The 16621-nt window shown below is 48.0% G+C and overlaps 1 protein-coding gene across 2 annotated transcripts in view; it reads right to left on the bottom strand.

The window, feature by feature from the left end:
* Positions 1-16621, bottom strand: part of LOC148516902 (ephrin type-B receptor 5-like) — a 170968-nt gene that overhangs the window by 16722 nt on the left and 137625 nt on the right. For both annotated transcript variants that reach the window (XM_088479377.1, XM_088479378.1), the window contains exons 9-10: positions 14371-14426; positions 10927-11046 (exon numbers count right to left, since the gene is read on the bottom strand). In XM_088479377.1, coding sequence (XP_088335503.1) covers positions 10927-11046; positions 14371-14426 — 176 coding nt within the window. The remainder of the gene's footprint in view (positions 1-10926; positions 11047-14370; positions 14427-16621) is intronic.

Below are 16621 nucleotides of genomic sequence, written 5' to 3'. Positions count from 1 at the left end.
GAAAACACGCTGCCATCGGCGCCTCCCTCTACACTGATTCCAGCAGCTGCAGGTAAACGCAGCCACTGGGGAAACCTGCTGCAAGTGGCCCTCCCCCCTCACTGTACCTGCAGACAGAGCAGCTGCCTGGTATAAGCCAGCCCCACAGTTTGTACAGTATACCCAGGCAGTAGCCGCCAAGGAAAGCAAGCCTGCCTCCACTCACTGAATAATAGCAGTCCCGAGGTATGGCCATCGACCATCAATATTTTCAAACATCGATGGTGGCTGGCTGATAACTAGTTTTCTCATCGATGGCAGAGAACCAATGGTTTTCTGCCATCAATGGATGAGTGGGGGCCGATGTTTTTTTCCTCCTCAACAGGACGAAGCTTAGCCCCGTCCCTGGTGCCTGCTAAGCCCCTTCCCTATGTTTGATTGGCCCACCGCAACCCCAGCAGTAGTGGTCATCGAGGGGTGTGTAAAAATGCTAGGAAATATAGATCTCAACCAGTAAATAATATCTTGTTTCTCACTGCACACGAGGGGATATACAGTATGTCAGTGCATATGTACACATACAATGTTACCAGTCCCAAATAATGCTTCATATTATTTTTTGAAGATGTTTCAGGAGTCCTTGCAATGGTCTGCAGTAATGTTGTTTCAGGAGTCCTTGCAATGGTCTGCAGTAATGTTGTTTCAGGAGTCCTTGCAATGGTCTGCAGTAATGTTGTTTCAGGAGTCCTTGCAATGGTCTGCAGTAATGTTGTTTCAGGAGTCCTTGCAATGGTCTGCAGTAATGTTGTTTCAGGAGTCCTTGCAATGGTCTGCAGTAAAGCTGGGTACACACCTGAAAGATGTATCTGCAGATGATGGTTGTTCATACACACTGACCAACCATCATCTGTCATCTGACCGGGGGTCCCGCTAGCCAGGGGTCGCGTCACTCCCCCTCCCCAGCAGCCTGTGCAGCAAGTGTATGAGCGGTAGGAAGTGATGCAGAGCCGACGCGATATGCCTGTGAATGTCGGTACAGACTGTCCGGCTCACACACGATATATCGTCCATTCAATTGAAAGTCCGATATATCGGGCAATGTGTTTTCAGCATTAGACAGCAGTGCAATCACAAACATATATTTGTTCTCAGAGCTGTAACTAGACCTTTTGGTGCCCTGTGCCAGAGAGAGCATTTTTCATTTTTTAAATAGGGACATAGGCCCTCATTCAGACCCACTCGCTAGCGGCTGTCCGCTCGCAATTGGGTCGATGGTCCCCACTGCGCATGCGCACGACGGAGGGAGCTCTGTCGTGCGCATGCGCGAGACCCGATGAGCGAAGGACTTTCCTTTGCTCGGAGTGTCTCATCAAAGGGGGCGTGCTGTCGATGGTGACTGACAGCACGCCCCCTTTGGTGGGCGTGCCTGCCAGACGGAGGCGTTCCCAAGGGAACGCCTACCGTCTGAAGCCGGCCCCACTGACATCACTAGTGATGTCAGTGGGAGTGATTTTGGCTCTGACAGAGCCAAAATCACTCCTGGCCTTGCGGTTGAAAGGGCCAGGGAAGAGATAGGAGAGGCCAGGAGATGCTGGGGATAAATAAGGACATAATATAGTGCACCTGAGAGAGGGCCATGGCCTCATGGGGAAGGGCCAGGGAAGAGATAGGGGAGGCCAGGAGATGCTGGGGATAAATAGGGACATAATATCGTGCACCTGAGAGAGGGCCATGGCCTCATGGGGAAGGGCCAGGGAAGAGATAGGAGAGGCCAGGAGACGCTGGGGATAAATAGGGACATAATATTGTGCACCTGAGAGAGGGCCATGGCCTCATGGGGAAGGGCCAGGGAAGAGATAGGGGAGGCCAGGAAATGCTGGGGATAAATAGGGACATAATATAGTGCACCTGAGAGAGGGCCATGGCCTCATGGGGAAGGGCCAGGGAAGAGATAGGGGAGGCCAGGAGATGCTGGGGATAAATAGGGACATAATATAGGGCACCTGAGAGAGGGCCATGGCCTCATGGGGAAGGGCCAGGGAAGAGACAGGGGAGGCCAGGAGACGCTGGGGATAAATAGGGACATAATATTGTGCACCTGAGAGAGGGCCATGGCCTCATGGGGAAGGGCCAGGGAAGAGATAGGGGAGGCCAGGAGATGCTGGGGATAAATAGGGACATAATATAGGGCACCTGAGAGAGGGCCATGGCCTCATGGGGAAGGGCCAGGGAAGAGACAGGGGAGGCCAGGAGACGCTGGGGATAAATAGGGACATAATATTGTGCACCTGAGAGAGGGCCATGGCCTCATGGGGAAGGGCCAGGGAAGAGATAGGGGAGGCCAGGAGATGCCGGGGATAAATAGGGACATAATATAGTGCATCTGAGAGAGGGCCATGGCCTCATGGGGAAGGGCCAGGGAAGAGATAGGGGAGGCCAGGAGATGCTGGGGATAATTAGGGACATAATATAGTGCACCTGAGAGAGGACCATGGCCTCATGGGGAAGGGCCAGGGAAGAGACAGGGGAGGCCAGGAGATGCTGGGGATAAATAGGGACATAATATAGTGCACCGGAGAGAGGACCATGGCTTCATGGGGAAGGGCCAGGGAAGAGATAGGGGAGGCCAGGAGATGCTGGGGATTATTATTATTATTATTATTATTATTATTATTATCATTTATTTATATGGCGCCACAAGTGTTCCGCAGCGCCTTACAAAGTACATAGACAAAAAAGTAACCATTGACTTACAATACAATACAATACAATACAGGACATGGATAAACATTGCTATAATAGTGACATTAATGCCCGCATTAGCAGCCAAGTGTTAGTTGCCCTAGTGGCTAGTAAGAGATAAATTAAATTACAGTAGGGAGAAGCACAAGAGGGTAGAGGGCCCTGCTCGAAAGAGCTTACATTCTTTAAGGGAGGGGAAGACAAACTGGAGTAACACAGAATGGGGTGGGCCGGGAGAAAGGAAGATGTAGCAGCAAGTTAGGATGAGAGCTGGAAGGCTTTAATGAAGTAGTGGGTCTTAAGAGCTCGTTTGAAAGATGGTAGAGAGGTGCAGAGTCTGATAGGGAGAGGGAGGGAGTTCGAAAGGTGAGGAGCAGCACGGGCAAAGTCTTGGAGGCGGGAGTGGGAGGAAGTAATCAATTGGCATGAAAGGCGGCGTGTCAGAAGAGTGAAGGGAGATGAGATCAGAGATGTAAATGGGAGAGGAATGGGTGAGGGCTTTGTAAGTGAGTGTAAGAGCCTTGAATTGGGTTCTGAAAGGGAATGGGAGCCAGTGGAGGGCTTGCAAAAGAGAGGAGGCAGATGTAGAGCTTTTGGAGAGGAAGATGAGCCGAGCAGCAGCATGGAGCACAGACTGGAGAGGAGAGAGATGGGATTTGGGGAGGCCAGCTAGGAGAAGGTTACAGTAGTCCAGTCTGGACATGACCAGTGAATGTACAAGGGTTTTGGTAGCATCCTGGGTGAGAAAGGGTCTGATCTTGGAAATATTCTTGAGATGGAAATGACAGGACTGTGAGAGGTTCTGAATGTGTGGTTTAAAGGAGAGGGAAGAGTCCAGGATGACTCCAAGACAACGCACTTTGGGGCTAGATGAGATAGTAATGCCATCTAGTAATAAAGAAATAGTGGGACATGATGTTATGTGGGAGTGTGGGAAGACTATCAGCTCAGTCTTAGACATATTAAGTTTGAGAAATCGCTGGGACATCCAGGAAGAGATAGCAGAGAGACAGTTAGAGATACGAGTCAGGAGAGAGGGGGAAAGATCAGGTGAGGAAAGGTAGATCTGAGTATCATCAGCATAGAGATGATAATGGAGGTCAAAAGAGCTGATGAGTTTACCTAGAGAAGACGTATAGAGAGAGAATAGGAGAGGTCCAAGAACAGAACCTTGGGGAACACCTACTGTAAGAGGCTGTGGGGGGAGGAGTCGCCATGAGAGGAAACAGAGAAGGAACGGTCAGAGAGGTAGGAGGACAGCCAGAAGAGAGCAGTGTCACGTAGACCAAGGGAGTGAAGTATATGCAGCAGTAGAGGGTGGTCCACAGTGTCAAAAGCAGCAGAGAGATCAAGGAGAATGAGCAGTGAGTAGTGGTCCTTGGATTTGGCAGCAAGGAGGTCATTGCTGACTTTTGTGAGGGCAGTTTCAGTGGAGTGGAGAGAACGGAAGCCAGACTGAAAAGGGTCAAGGAGGGAGTGGGAGGAAAGAAAAGTGGTAAGGCGGTTGTAAACAATACGCTCAAGGAGTTTGGAGGCAAAAGGGAGGAGAGAGATTGGCCAGTAGTTAGAGAGAATGTTAGGATCAAGGTTAGGTTTTTTAAGAATGGGGGAAACACGGGCATGCTTGAATGCAGAAGGAACAGTGCCAGATGAGAGGGAGAGATTAAGGAGGTGGGCAAGATGGGAGCAGGCAGAAGGAGAGAGGTAGCGGAGGAGGTGGGAGGGGATAGGGTCGAGGGGAGAGGTGGAAGGGGGGGAGGACTGGATAAGGGCCTTAACTTCCTCTCCAGTCACAGGGGAGAAGGATGTCAGAGTCTGTAAAATGGATGGGGAGGGGTGATCCAGGAAAGGAGGAAGTGGATAGCAGGGGGACTGGTTGGATATGATGTCCTGATGTATGGAATCAATTTTAGATGTGAAATAGGTAGCAAAGTCAGTGGCAGAGAGCAAGGAGGGGAGACGAGGAGGGGGTGGGCAGAGGAGGGAGTTGAAGGTGGAAAAGAGACGCTGGGGATTTGAGGACAGGAAGGAGATGAGATTCTTGAAATATGACTGTTTAGAGAGGGAAGGGCAGCACTGTAGGATGACAGCATGAATTTGAAATGGAGAAAATCTGCCTGAGAGCGTGATCTTCTCCACTGTCGCTCGGTGGTTCGTGAACATTTTTGCAGGTATCTGGTGCATTTGGAATGCCAGTGTTGAGGTATGGATTTGCGAGGGTGAGTAGTGCTCACCGGAGCAACAGAGTCAAGAGCAGAAGTAAGGGAGGCATTGTATAGGGAAGCAGCTTGTTCAGCGCAGGAGAAAGAGAGGATAGGGGAGAGAAGTGAGTCAAGTAGAGAAGAAAAGAAAGCAGTGTCGATGGCTTCAATGTTACGCTTAGTGATGGTGGCTTTCGGAGGTAGTGGAGGGGAAGGAGAGAGGGATAGGTTAAAAGAGAGGAGGTGATGGTCAGAGAGGGGGAATGTGGAATTGGAGTAAGCAGAAATATCACAACGGTGAGTGAATACCAGATCAAGCAAATGCCCACTCGCATGGGAGGGTGAGGAGGTCCATTGGGAGAGTCCAAATGAGGAAGTGAGAGTGAGTAGTTTGGAGGCAGCAGATTCTGTGGGGATATCAATAGGAATATTGAAGTCACCGAGGATAATAGAGGGAAGGTCTGAGGAGAGAAAGTGAGTGAGCCAGGAAGCAAAGTTGTCAAGGAACTTGGAGGGAGGGCCAGGGGGACGGTAGATGACAGCTACTCTGAGGTGTACTGGTTGGAAGAGGCGTATAGCATGAACTTCATATGTGGAGAATGTAAGGGATGGTTCTGATGGTATATGTTGGTATGAGTAACCAGGGGATAGAAGGACCCCAACACCACCACCATGGCGGCCCCCAGGCCTGGGGGTGTGGGAGAAGGTGAGGCCCCCATAAGAGAGAGCTGCAGGAGAAGTGGTGTCAGAGGGTAAAATCCAGGTTTCAGTAATGGCCAGGAGATTCAGGGAGTTGGAGATGAAAAGGTCATGGGTGGGGGCCAGTTTGTTACAGACTGATCTGGCATTCCAGAGGGCACAGGATAGAGTGACAGAGTTGATAGGAGAGATGTGAATGAGATTATCAGGATTGCAATAGCGTGGAGATGAGAATACTTTGGGAGACCAAGATGAATAGAGTGTAGGGATCATGCTGGCTCCTGTGCTAGGAGGGGACCCTGTAGGAAGTGGGCAGGGAGGGAAGTTAAGGAGACGTGAATGAAAGTGGGGCGAAGTGACAGGGAGATAAGTAAGGGAGGAAAGATTACCAGTGGGGTAGTAGGATCCTTGGTGGGTATAAGAGAAAGAAAATGGAGTAATGGGAGAAGAGGGGGAGGAAGGCAGAGAGAGAAGGGGAGATAGGAGGAGATGGAGGAGACCAGAGGGAAAGGATAGAGGTGGAGTCAGGGGGCAGAATAAAAGATTAGTTAGAAACTGAGTGAAGGGAGGAGACAACATGGTCATGGTGAGGATGAGGTACAGTGTCAGCACAACAAAAATATAGTATAGAGTTTAGAAAAGGTGGAGATAAGATGGGAGCAGAAATTGAATATTAGAGTAGAGAGTAGCAGTAGCTAGATCATGTAAGACTAGGCCAAAGTGCTAAGGTAAAAAGACATTATTACAGAGTTAAGCTGATATTAACAGTATTCAGTAAGATTATCTGTTAAGCACAGAGGCAGCACAAATAGTAGCAAGTGATGGCCAGAGTTTTTGTAGCAATCAGAGTTCAGTGTAGAAAGTCCAGGTTATGCAGTCAGCAGGAATTTGTAGCAGTGAGATTTTAAAATCACCTTTGTTGATGGTTTTTCTCCAAATCTAGATTAGGTTTTTAGAAGTGCAGATCGGTTGTTTCCCTTCTGTTCCACTTCGGTTCAACGCTGGTGTAACGCTAGTATTAATCTTAAAATGCACTTCTGAATGGGGCAATTCCAGCCAGGCTATTCCAGCCTACTAATGACCAATATGTAGGAGACCTGGCATGTTAAATTACTGATTGCTTACAAGCCCAGCACCCTCCCACTAATATGGCTAGCAATAAATTGAGTTAAACAAACACACAGCACATACCACTAGGCTAATAACAGGCTCAATGAGCTAACTAACAAAGAAACTAAAAACATCAAACTAATATACTATGCAGTGATATGCTAAATAACATTGCTTATCAGCAAAAGTCTGAGACTTGTAGTCCGTTACCTAAGTTCTCAGCCTGGCCAATATATATTCAGTATATTCAGTATAGCAAAAGTCTGAGACTTGTAGTCCGTTACCTAAGTTAAATAGGGGATAAATAGGGACATAATATAGTGCACCAGAGAGAGGGCCATGGCCTCATGGGGAAGAGCCAGGGAAGAGATAGGGGAGGCCAGGAGATGCTGGGGATAAATAGGGACATAATATAGTGCACCTGAGAGAGGGCCATGGCCTCATGGGGAAGGGCCAGGGAAGAGATAGGGGAGGCCAGGAGATGCTGGGGATAAATAGGGACATAATATAGTGCACCTGAGAGAGGGCCATGGCCTCATGGGGAAGGGCCAAGGAAGAGATAGGGGAGGCCAGGAGATGCTGGGGATAAATAGGGACATAATATAGTGCACCTGAGAGAGGGCCATGGCTTTATGGGGAAGGGCCAGGGAAGAGATAGGGGAGGCCAGGAGATGCTGGGGATAAATAGGGACATAATATAGTGCACCTGAGAGAGGGCCATGGCCTCATGGGGAAGGGCCAAGGAAGAGATAGGGGATGCCAGGAGATGCTGGGGATAAATAGGGACATAATATAGTGCACCTGAGAGAGGGCCATGGCCTCATGGGGAAGGGCCAGGGAAGAGATAGGGGAGGCCAGGAGATGCCGGGGATAAATAGGGACATAATATAGTGCATCTGAGAGAGGGCCATGGCCTCATGGGGAAGGGCCAGGGAAGAGATAGGGGAGGCCAGGAGATGCTGGGGATAATTAGGGACATAATATAGTGCACCTGAGAGAGGACCATGGCCTCATGGGGAAGGGCCAAGGAAGAGACAGGGGAGGCCAGGAGATGCTGGGGATAAATAGGGACATAATATAGTGCACCTGAGAGAGGACCATGGCTTCATGTGGATGGGCCAGGGAAGAGATAGGGGAGGCCAGGAGATGCTGGGGATAAATAGGGACATAATATAGTGCACCTGAGAGAGAGCCATGGCTTCATGGGGAAGGGCCAGGGAAGAGATAGGGGAGGCCAGGAGATGCTGGGGATAAATAGGGACATAATATAGTGCACCTGAGAGAGGGCCATGGCCTCATGGGGAAGGGCCAGGGAAGAGATAGGGGAGGCCAGGAGATGCTGGGGATAATTATAATAAACAGGAACATTGACAGGTCCAAACAGAGCCCCCTGCCCTAGTTACGACCCTGTTTGTACTAACATATGTTCATTTTACTCTTAATGTGTTATTTATTTTGTGACAGTTTATGTGGTATTAATTCTGTGTTTGCTAGATGATACGGTATATACTATTTACTGAACATTTGAGACATTAATCAGTAATATAAATAACCTTCCTTTGGGAAGACTGTGCAGAAAAGTTTCTTTCTTGTACTTTTCTGGGTTATTGAACATTCTGCCTTCCTGACAGCTCCGTTTTCTATCCCTAGATCCCCGAGTAAAGGGCCCACTCTGCCAATCCCCCCTCTTTGTTTGTATCATAATTGAAATCTTAGGGGTCCATCCATTTTGTGGCAATTCCCACTAATTAATGCGTTTCTGTGCCACACATATGGTAGCCTCTAAATCACATTTTTTAATACACATGAGGTTAAAAACTGAAATACACTAATATACCGGAAATCGCAGGTCCATAGAGGGAGCGGGACCAATATGACGCAATTTGTGTAATTTTAGCCCCGTCCCTTCCTACCAGACCCGTGATTCTCAGCATTGTGCCATGACGAGGATGGAACCTAATTCCATGAAGAGCCCGGCCCTGTCCCTGGAGTGGTCATCTGCATCTCCTCTCTGGGAGAAATTAAAAGTCTGAACTGGATTCTGAGTGGGACATGGGGCTGATAACTCAGGTTGCAGACGGGATGCTGGCGGCACATGGTAATGAGAGGAGAATACTACAAGCGGCAGAATTAAGGATAGCTCTAAGTGGTGAGAGGAGAGTGTGATGGAAGCCAAGGAGGAGACTACAGTAGTCTAGATGGGAAATGATGAGTGTGTGAAGGAGAGCTTGGGTGGCCTTTATGGTGGAACAGGGCCGGGTCCGGGAGATGATGTTGTGGAGGTGGAAGGGGCTGAATTTAGAGATAGCCGGAACGTAATGTGTAAAAGAGAGAACTGAGGATGACACCTGGGCAGCGGACATAAAGGACACCCAGGATAGTTATCATAGTAAGAGGTACAAGCTGCACTGTGTCCATGACTACTGAACTAAGTTAGTTTTTCCTTTATAGTAAACTGATCAGATTTAGTTCTCTGTCATAGATCTAAAAGTGTTTCCTAATTAACGATCGGGAGCCTGAGGTCATTATTTTCGGTGTTGGCTCTCCGCCGGACCTGACTATTTGCGTCGGTAGCTCTCACTACTTGTTTTACTAATTACTGATTTCCCTTGTAATCCGCCTTATCCCAACACTGCTCAGCATGACAGATCCCGGGGGCAGCTGAGGGGGCGGGTTGTTGGGTGTTGTGGGGGCAGCTGAGGGGGCGGGTTGTTGGGTGTTGTGGGGGCAGCTGAGGGGGTGGGTTGTTGGGTGTTGTGAGGGCAGCTGAGGGGGTGGGTTGTTGGGTGTTGTGGGGGCAGCTGAGGGGGTGGGTTGTTGGGTGTTGTGGGGGCAGCTGAGGGGGCAGGGGGTTGTTGGGTGTTGTGGGGGCAGCTGAGGGGGCGGGTTGTTGGGTGTTGTGGGGGCAGCTGAGGGGGTGGGTTGTTGGGTGTTGTGGGGGCAGCTGAGGGGGTGGGTTGTTGGGTGTTGTGGGGGCAGCTGAGGGGGCGGGTTGTTGGGTGTTGTGGGGGCAGCTGAGGGGGCGGGTTGTTGGCTGTTGTGGGGGCAGCTGAGGGGGTGGGTTGTTGGGTGTTGTGGGGGCAGCTGAGGGGGGGGGTTGTTGGGTGTTGTGGGGGCAGCTGAGGGGGCGGGTTGTTGGGTGTTGTGGGGGCAGCTGAGGGGGTGGGTTGTTGGGTGTTGTGGGGGCATCTGAGGGGGTGGGTTGTTGGGTGTTGTGGGGGCAGCTGAGGGGGTGGGTTGTTGGGTCTTGTGGGGGCAGCTGAGGGGGCGGGTTGTTGGGTGTTGTGGCGGCAGCTGAGGTGTGGGTTGTTGGTGTTGTGGGGGCAGCTGAGGGGGTGGGTTGTTGGGTGTTGTGGGGGCAGCTGAGGGGGCAGGGGGTTGTTGGGTGTTGTGGGGGCAGCTGAGGGGGTGGGTTGTTGGGTGTTGTGGGGGCAGCTGAGGGGGTGGGTTGTTGGGTGTTGTGGGGGCAGCTGAGGGTGCAGGGGGTTGTTAGGTGTTGTGGGGGCAGCTGAGGGTGCGGGTTGTTGGGTGTTGTGGCGGCAGCTGAGAGGGCGGGTTGTTGGGTGTTGTGGGGGCAGCTGAGGGGGCGGGTTGTTGGATGTTGTGGGGGCAGCTGAGGGGTGGGTTGTTGGGTGTTGTGGGGGCAGCTGAGGGGGTGGGTTGTTGGGTGTTGTGGGGGCAGCTGAGGGGGCAGGGGGTTGTTGGGTGTTGTGGGGGCAGCTGAGGGGGTGGGTTGTTGGGTGTTGTGGGGGCAGTTGAGGGGGCAGGAGGTTGTTGGGTGTTGTGGGGGCAGCTGAGGGGGCGGGTTGTTGGGTGTTGTGGGGGCAGCTGAGGGGGCGGATTTTTGGGTGTTGTGGGGGCAGCTGAGGGGGCGGGTTGTTGGGTGTTGTGGGGGCAGCTGAGGGGGCGGGTTGTTGGGTGTTGTGGGGTGGGGGGACGGGTTGTTGGGTGTTGTGGGGTGGGGGGACGGGTTGTTGGGTGTTGTGGGGTGGGGGGACGGGTTGTTGGGTGTTGTGGGGGCAGCTGAGGGGGCGGTTGTTGGGTGTTGTGGGGTGGGGGGACAGGTTGTTGGGTGTTGTGGGGTGAGGGGACGGGTTGTTGGGTGTTGTGGGGTGAGGGGACGAATTGTTGGGTGTTGTGGGGGCAGCCGAGGGGACGAGTTGGGTATTGTGAATTGCAGCATCTCAGCCTGTACCTGTTCCCGTGACCTCTTCAATCTTCACAAACGATACATCAATCTCACGGGCAAACTCTCGTACGGCCTCTGTGGGGTCCTCATACGTGGAAGGGTCGATATAATATTTCACCCCTATACCTAAAGACAGAAGAAATATCAGTTAACAGCATGTTTCCCAAATGAGACCACAATTATTGCTTCCACAAACCATTTATTTCAATACATAGATCCCTTCACACCTATATACCATCATTTATTTGTACAGTATTCTACAAAGGAACCTACATATCCCAATAACATGAATGCACTTTGTACTCACAAGTGGATAATTAGTGTCATTCAGATCTTTCTGCTAATCTCATGAACAGCACTGGGTCACTATGCCTGCTCCTAGTATAGAGGGTACTTGTAACCGAAATGTTTATGCAGTAGACAGTAGAGGAAGGCAACAAATGTAGCAATCTGCATGCATCAACTATGGTCATTATTAGGTCATCTGCATGCATCAACTATGTTCATTATTAGGTCATCTGCATGCATCAACTATGGTCTTTATCAGATCATCTGCATGCATCAACTATGGTCATTATTAGGTCATCTGCATGCATCAACTATGGTCATTATTAGGTCATCTGCATGCATCAACTATGGTCATTATTAGGTCATCTGCATGCATCAACTATGGTCATTATTAGGTCATCTGCATGCATCAACTATGGTCATTATTAGGTCATCTGCATGCATCAACTATGGTCATTATTAGGTCATCTGCATGCATCAACTATGGTCATTATTAGGTCATCTGCATGCATCAACTTTGATCATTATTAGGTCATCTGCATGCATCCACTATGGTCATTATTAGGTCATCTGCATGCATCCACTATGGTCATTATTAGGTCATCTGCATGCATCCACTATGGTCATTATTAGGTCATCTGCATACATCCACTATGGTCATTATTAGGTCATCTGCATGCATCCACTATGGTCATTATTAGGTCATCTGCATGCATCAACTATGGTCATTATTAGGTCATCTGCATGCATCAACTAAGGTCATTATTAGGTCATCTGCATGCATCAACTATGGTCATTATTAGGTCATCTGCATGCATCAACTATGGTCATTATTAGGTCATCTGCATGCATCAACTATGGTCATTATTAGGTCATCTGCATGCATCAACTATGGTCATTATTAGGTCATCTGCTTGCATCCACTATGGTCATTATTAGGTCATCTGCATGCATCCACTATGGTCATTATTAGGTCATCTGCATGCATCCACTATGGTCATTATTAGGTCATCTGCATGCATCCACTATGGTCATTATTAGGTCATCTGCATGCATCAACTATGGTCATTATTAGGTCATCTGCATGCATCAACTATGGTCATTATTAGGTCATCTGCATGCATCAACTATGGTCATTATTAGGTCATCTGCATGCATCAGCTATGGACATTATTAGGTCAACTGCATGCATCAGCTATGGTCATTATTAGGTCATCTGCTTGCATCCGTTATGGTCATTATAAGGTCATCTGCATGCATCCGCTATGGTCATTATTAGGTCATCTGCATGCATCCGCTATGGTCATTATTAGGTCATCTGCATGCATCCGCTATGGTCATTATTAGGTCATCTGCATGCATCAACTATGGTCATTATTAGGTCATCTGCATGCATCCACTATGGTCATTATTAGGTCATCTGCATGCATCAACTATGGTCATTATTAGGTCATCTGCATTCATCAACTATGGTCATTATTAGGTCATCTGCATACATCAACTATGGTCATTATTAGGTCATCTGCATGCATCCACTATGGTCATTATTAGTTAATCTGCATGCATCCACTATGGTCATTATTAGTTCATCTGCATGCATCCACTATGGTCATTATTAGGTCATCTGCATGCATCAACTATGGACATTATTAGGTCATCTGCATGCATCCACTATGGTCATTATTAGGTCATCTGCATGCATCCACTATGGTCATTATTAGGTCATCTGCATGCATCCACTATGGTCATTATTAGGTCATCTGCATGCATCCACTATGGTCATTATTAGGTCATCTCCATGCAACAACTATGGTCATTATTAGGTCATCTGCATGCATCCACTATGGTCATTATTAGGTCATCTGCATGCATCAACTATGGTCATTATTAGGTCATCTGCATGCATCCACTATGGTCATTATTAGGTCATCTGCATGCATCCACTATGGTCATTATTAGGTCATCTGCATGCATCCACTATGGTCATTATTAGGTCATCTGCATGCATCCACTATGGTCATTATTAGGTCATCTGCATGCATCCACTATGGTCATTATTAGGTCATCTGCATGCATCCACTATGGTCATTATTAGGTCATCTGCATGCATCCACTATGGTCATTATTAGGTCATCTGCATGCATCCACTATGGTCATTATTAGGTCATCTGCATGCATCTACTATGGTCATTATTAGGTCATCTGCATGCATCAACTATGGTCATTATTAGGTCATCTGCATGCATCATCTGTGGTCTGTATATGGTAATTAGCATGCATCATCTATGGTCATTATTAGGTCATCTGCATGCATCATCTGTGGTCTGTATATTGGTAATTAGCATGCACCATCTGTGGTCTGTATATGGTAATTAGCATGCATCATCTATGGTCTGTATATGGTAATTAGCATGCATCATCTGTGGTCTGTATATGGTAATTAGCATGCATCATCTGTGGTCTGTATATGGTAATTAGCATGCAACATCTGTGGTCTGTATATGGTAATTAGCATGCATCATCTATGGTCTGTGGTTAGCAATTTGCATGGATCTGCAGTTGGTAATCTAGTATTTCCTGTAAATACAGAACATTTAGTATATTTTTGGAAGGGATACTATGGTGATATCACAGACTAGGACCCTTTTTACCTACTCAGTTTAGTTTTAGGCCTGACAGACACATTTACTGTAGAATTTTTAGAACCATAACTCAGAGATGTGGAGACTGGGAGCAGTGCATGGATGGTTCTGCAGTATTTAGTTATTAATGACGCTGGCAGTGAGATCTCTGAGGGAAGTCACATACAAATTACAGCACAGTGGAGAATGTAGTAGAACAAGATGCGGCATTACAATGGCTGTGGGGAATGAGGTCTGATGACGGGATACAAATGATTATTAGTGGTACAATGTTTTCACTCTCCCTGTGGCGGTGTACGGGCTTATTACATGATCACACAGCTCACACAGAAGTTACATCTATTTCAGGGATTATGTATAGGAAATATACATACGATTCCGCGTACATACAGTATTTATATACTGTGTCCTGCAGTTATGATAGTGCTTTAAGTATAAATAAAACAGACTCCTCTTTTTGTGGAACTGCAAGTCTCAGCATTACCCTGTATATCCGTAGCCCGGTGAACATCACACTCACCTCTTGAGCTGATATAATGCTGCAGCCTGTCAGTATATGGCGTCTCTCGCCGTTTGCTGGAAATACACAGGGGACACAATCACCTACAGTATATATATATATATATATATATATATATACAGCAAAGGAATACTGAATGTTTGCAGACTAACGAGGTATCACAACAACCCAGGTCACTGTATAAGCCACTAATGTGCCCTGGGGAGAGATGCCATTAATGTGTCTCATCCCAGCAGGGCCCTCTCACCTCTCTGTCTGTCTGTCTGTCTGTCTGTCTGTTATTACACAGTCTCTTTTTATTAACGTTTTATTACCAATTGTAAAGTACATCGGAATGTGCGGGCGCTATATTGTATAAATAAATAATGTAACCGATACTTTTTTTTATTTATTTATTAGATTAAGTGAGAAGTTTTTCCTTTCATCCTATTTCAAACGATGTTTACGCAGTGTGAGCGATTATCGGTGACCCACGTCTGAGTCACACTGCGCATGCGTCAAGGTTCATTTTCATTGTCGCTCGCAGCGAGAATTTATTCTCAAAGTTATTACCAGACAGGGACCTTTTGTGGGTGGCAACAGGGAGGTGGCGACTGGAACATAGGCGTGTCGCGACCATTTTCAGGACGTGTCTCTGCCTGCGATTGCAATCTCTTACGCAGTCAAAATGGCTCCACCGTCACAGTTCCCGTAGCAACTCGGTGCAACCGTAGGATTACTCAGAAGGCAGATAATAGACGGATAGCCTACCGCGCCTGCATCTTTGTACGCACGTTCGCTTGCATCTGCAAAGTCGCCGGTAGGCGTCTCAATGCAAATCCTGGCAGCTGTGACATTCGCAGAATCTTTCACACAGCCGCGGTGTACAAATTCGCAGCTGCGGCAGCATTAGCGTACATCTCTGATTCAGGCCAAAGGTCACCAGAAGTTGCTTGTTGGGTATAAGTGGGAGTGAAAGGGGGTGCATGGAATCCCCCAAAATTAATACTTACTGTATTTTCCACCAAACATAAATTTAAATTAGAAAAAAAACTGCATTACCACCTTTGGCCACAAGATGGTGATGCAAAGTCATTAAAGTCAAAGTTACGTTCTGTGGGCCTGATTCACTAGGGATCTCAATATAGCGTACGCACGCAGTTCAGTGCGATTGTAAATTAATCTATTGTGATCGCTATGCCGCCGCAGCACTAAATAAGGACGCCCACTTTACCTTACACGCACATCCGTAATGGGTAGCAAGACTGTGAAAACATCGGTACAATCGAGCACCATCGGAGCCTCATGCACACCTGACCTTACTCAGAAATTGCTGACAGCCACGCACGCTATGAGACCTCACACTGCGTAAGGCTTCGCAGTGGCTAATTTATGTACACCCCTGCAACGGCACTGGCACGCCTGCGTTTCCCAGACCACCCCCCGGTCACCACCCACAAACGGTACTTCCTGTCAATCACTCTGCTATGGGTCTGCGTAGCCTCTGCATCCCATCGCAGCGGCCAGTTTGCGCACGTGCACTGTGGCTTTGACGCATGTACAGTGCGAAACAATCGGCAGATTGCGTGCGTATTCACAGTTGTGTACGGTATGAATCAGGCCCTGTATACAGTAATGTGCTTTATATATTAGCTATGTTTGTATCAGTGCTATAGGTATCCTGTGCATACTGTATATAACATATGGCATGGCCCTTCACAGGAAGTAAGGCTGAAACGATGCCCTTGAAATGCCCATCAGAGTTCTCAGTCTACTCTGTGATTTGCATCTGGAGTTTCCCCTCCGATATCCTGGGCTTGGGGAGAGTATCTGTTTATGTCCTGTGTAAAGCGCTGCGGATCCCCTTATGGTGCCATATTATAAATAAGGGATAATTATATTAATTGTTGCATGAATAATCAAAAGTGGTAAGAGGGTATGAAATCACTTTATACATTATAAACATAAAATCACATAACAAGCTGCACATTTCTTTGTAACGATTGCTAAGGTGCATGAAATGAGGGTTTCACAAAGTCCAATATTTACCACATAATGAAATGTCTCCTTCTTGTTTGTGGGGCAGAGAGGAGTAGACATGTTGCCTCTCACTTTGGAGGGTTGTCCGTTGACATTGGGCCAGTAATTACATTCTCAGTGAATCTATTTGGAAATGTGTTATTAATGTGCACCAGCATCCTGCACACAGTGGAGGGGCCATATTTATAGGTTTATTAAACAAACACTGGACGAGTCCTCATCATTTATGAAT

The sequence above is a fragment of the Taudactylus pleione genome, unplaced genomic scaffold (genome assembly GCF_031769625.1).
Source record: "Taudactylus pleione unplaced genomic scaffold, aTauple2 ptg000231l, whole genome shotgun sequence".
Classification (NCBI taxonomy): domain Eukaryota; kingdom Metazoa; phylum Chordata; class Amphibia; order Anura; family Myobatrachidae; genus Taudactylus; species Taudactylus pleione.
Note: the sequence above shows the minus strand (reverse complement) of the source record. Positions and strands in the feature narration are given on the sequence as shown.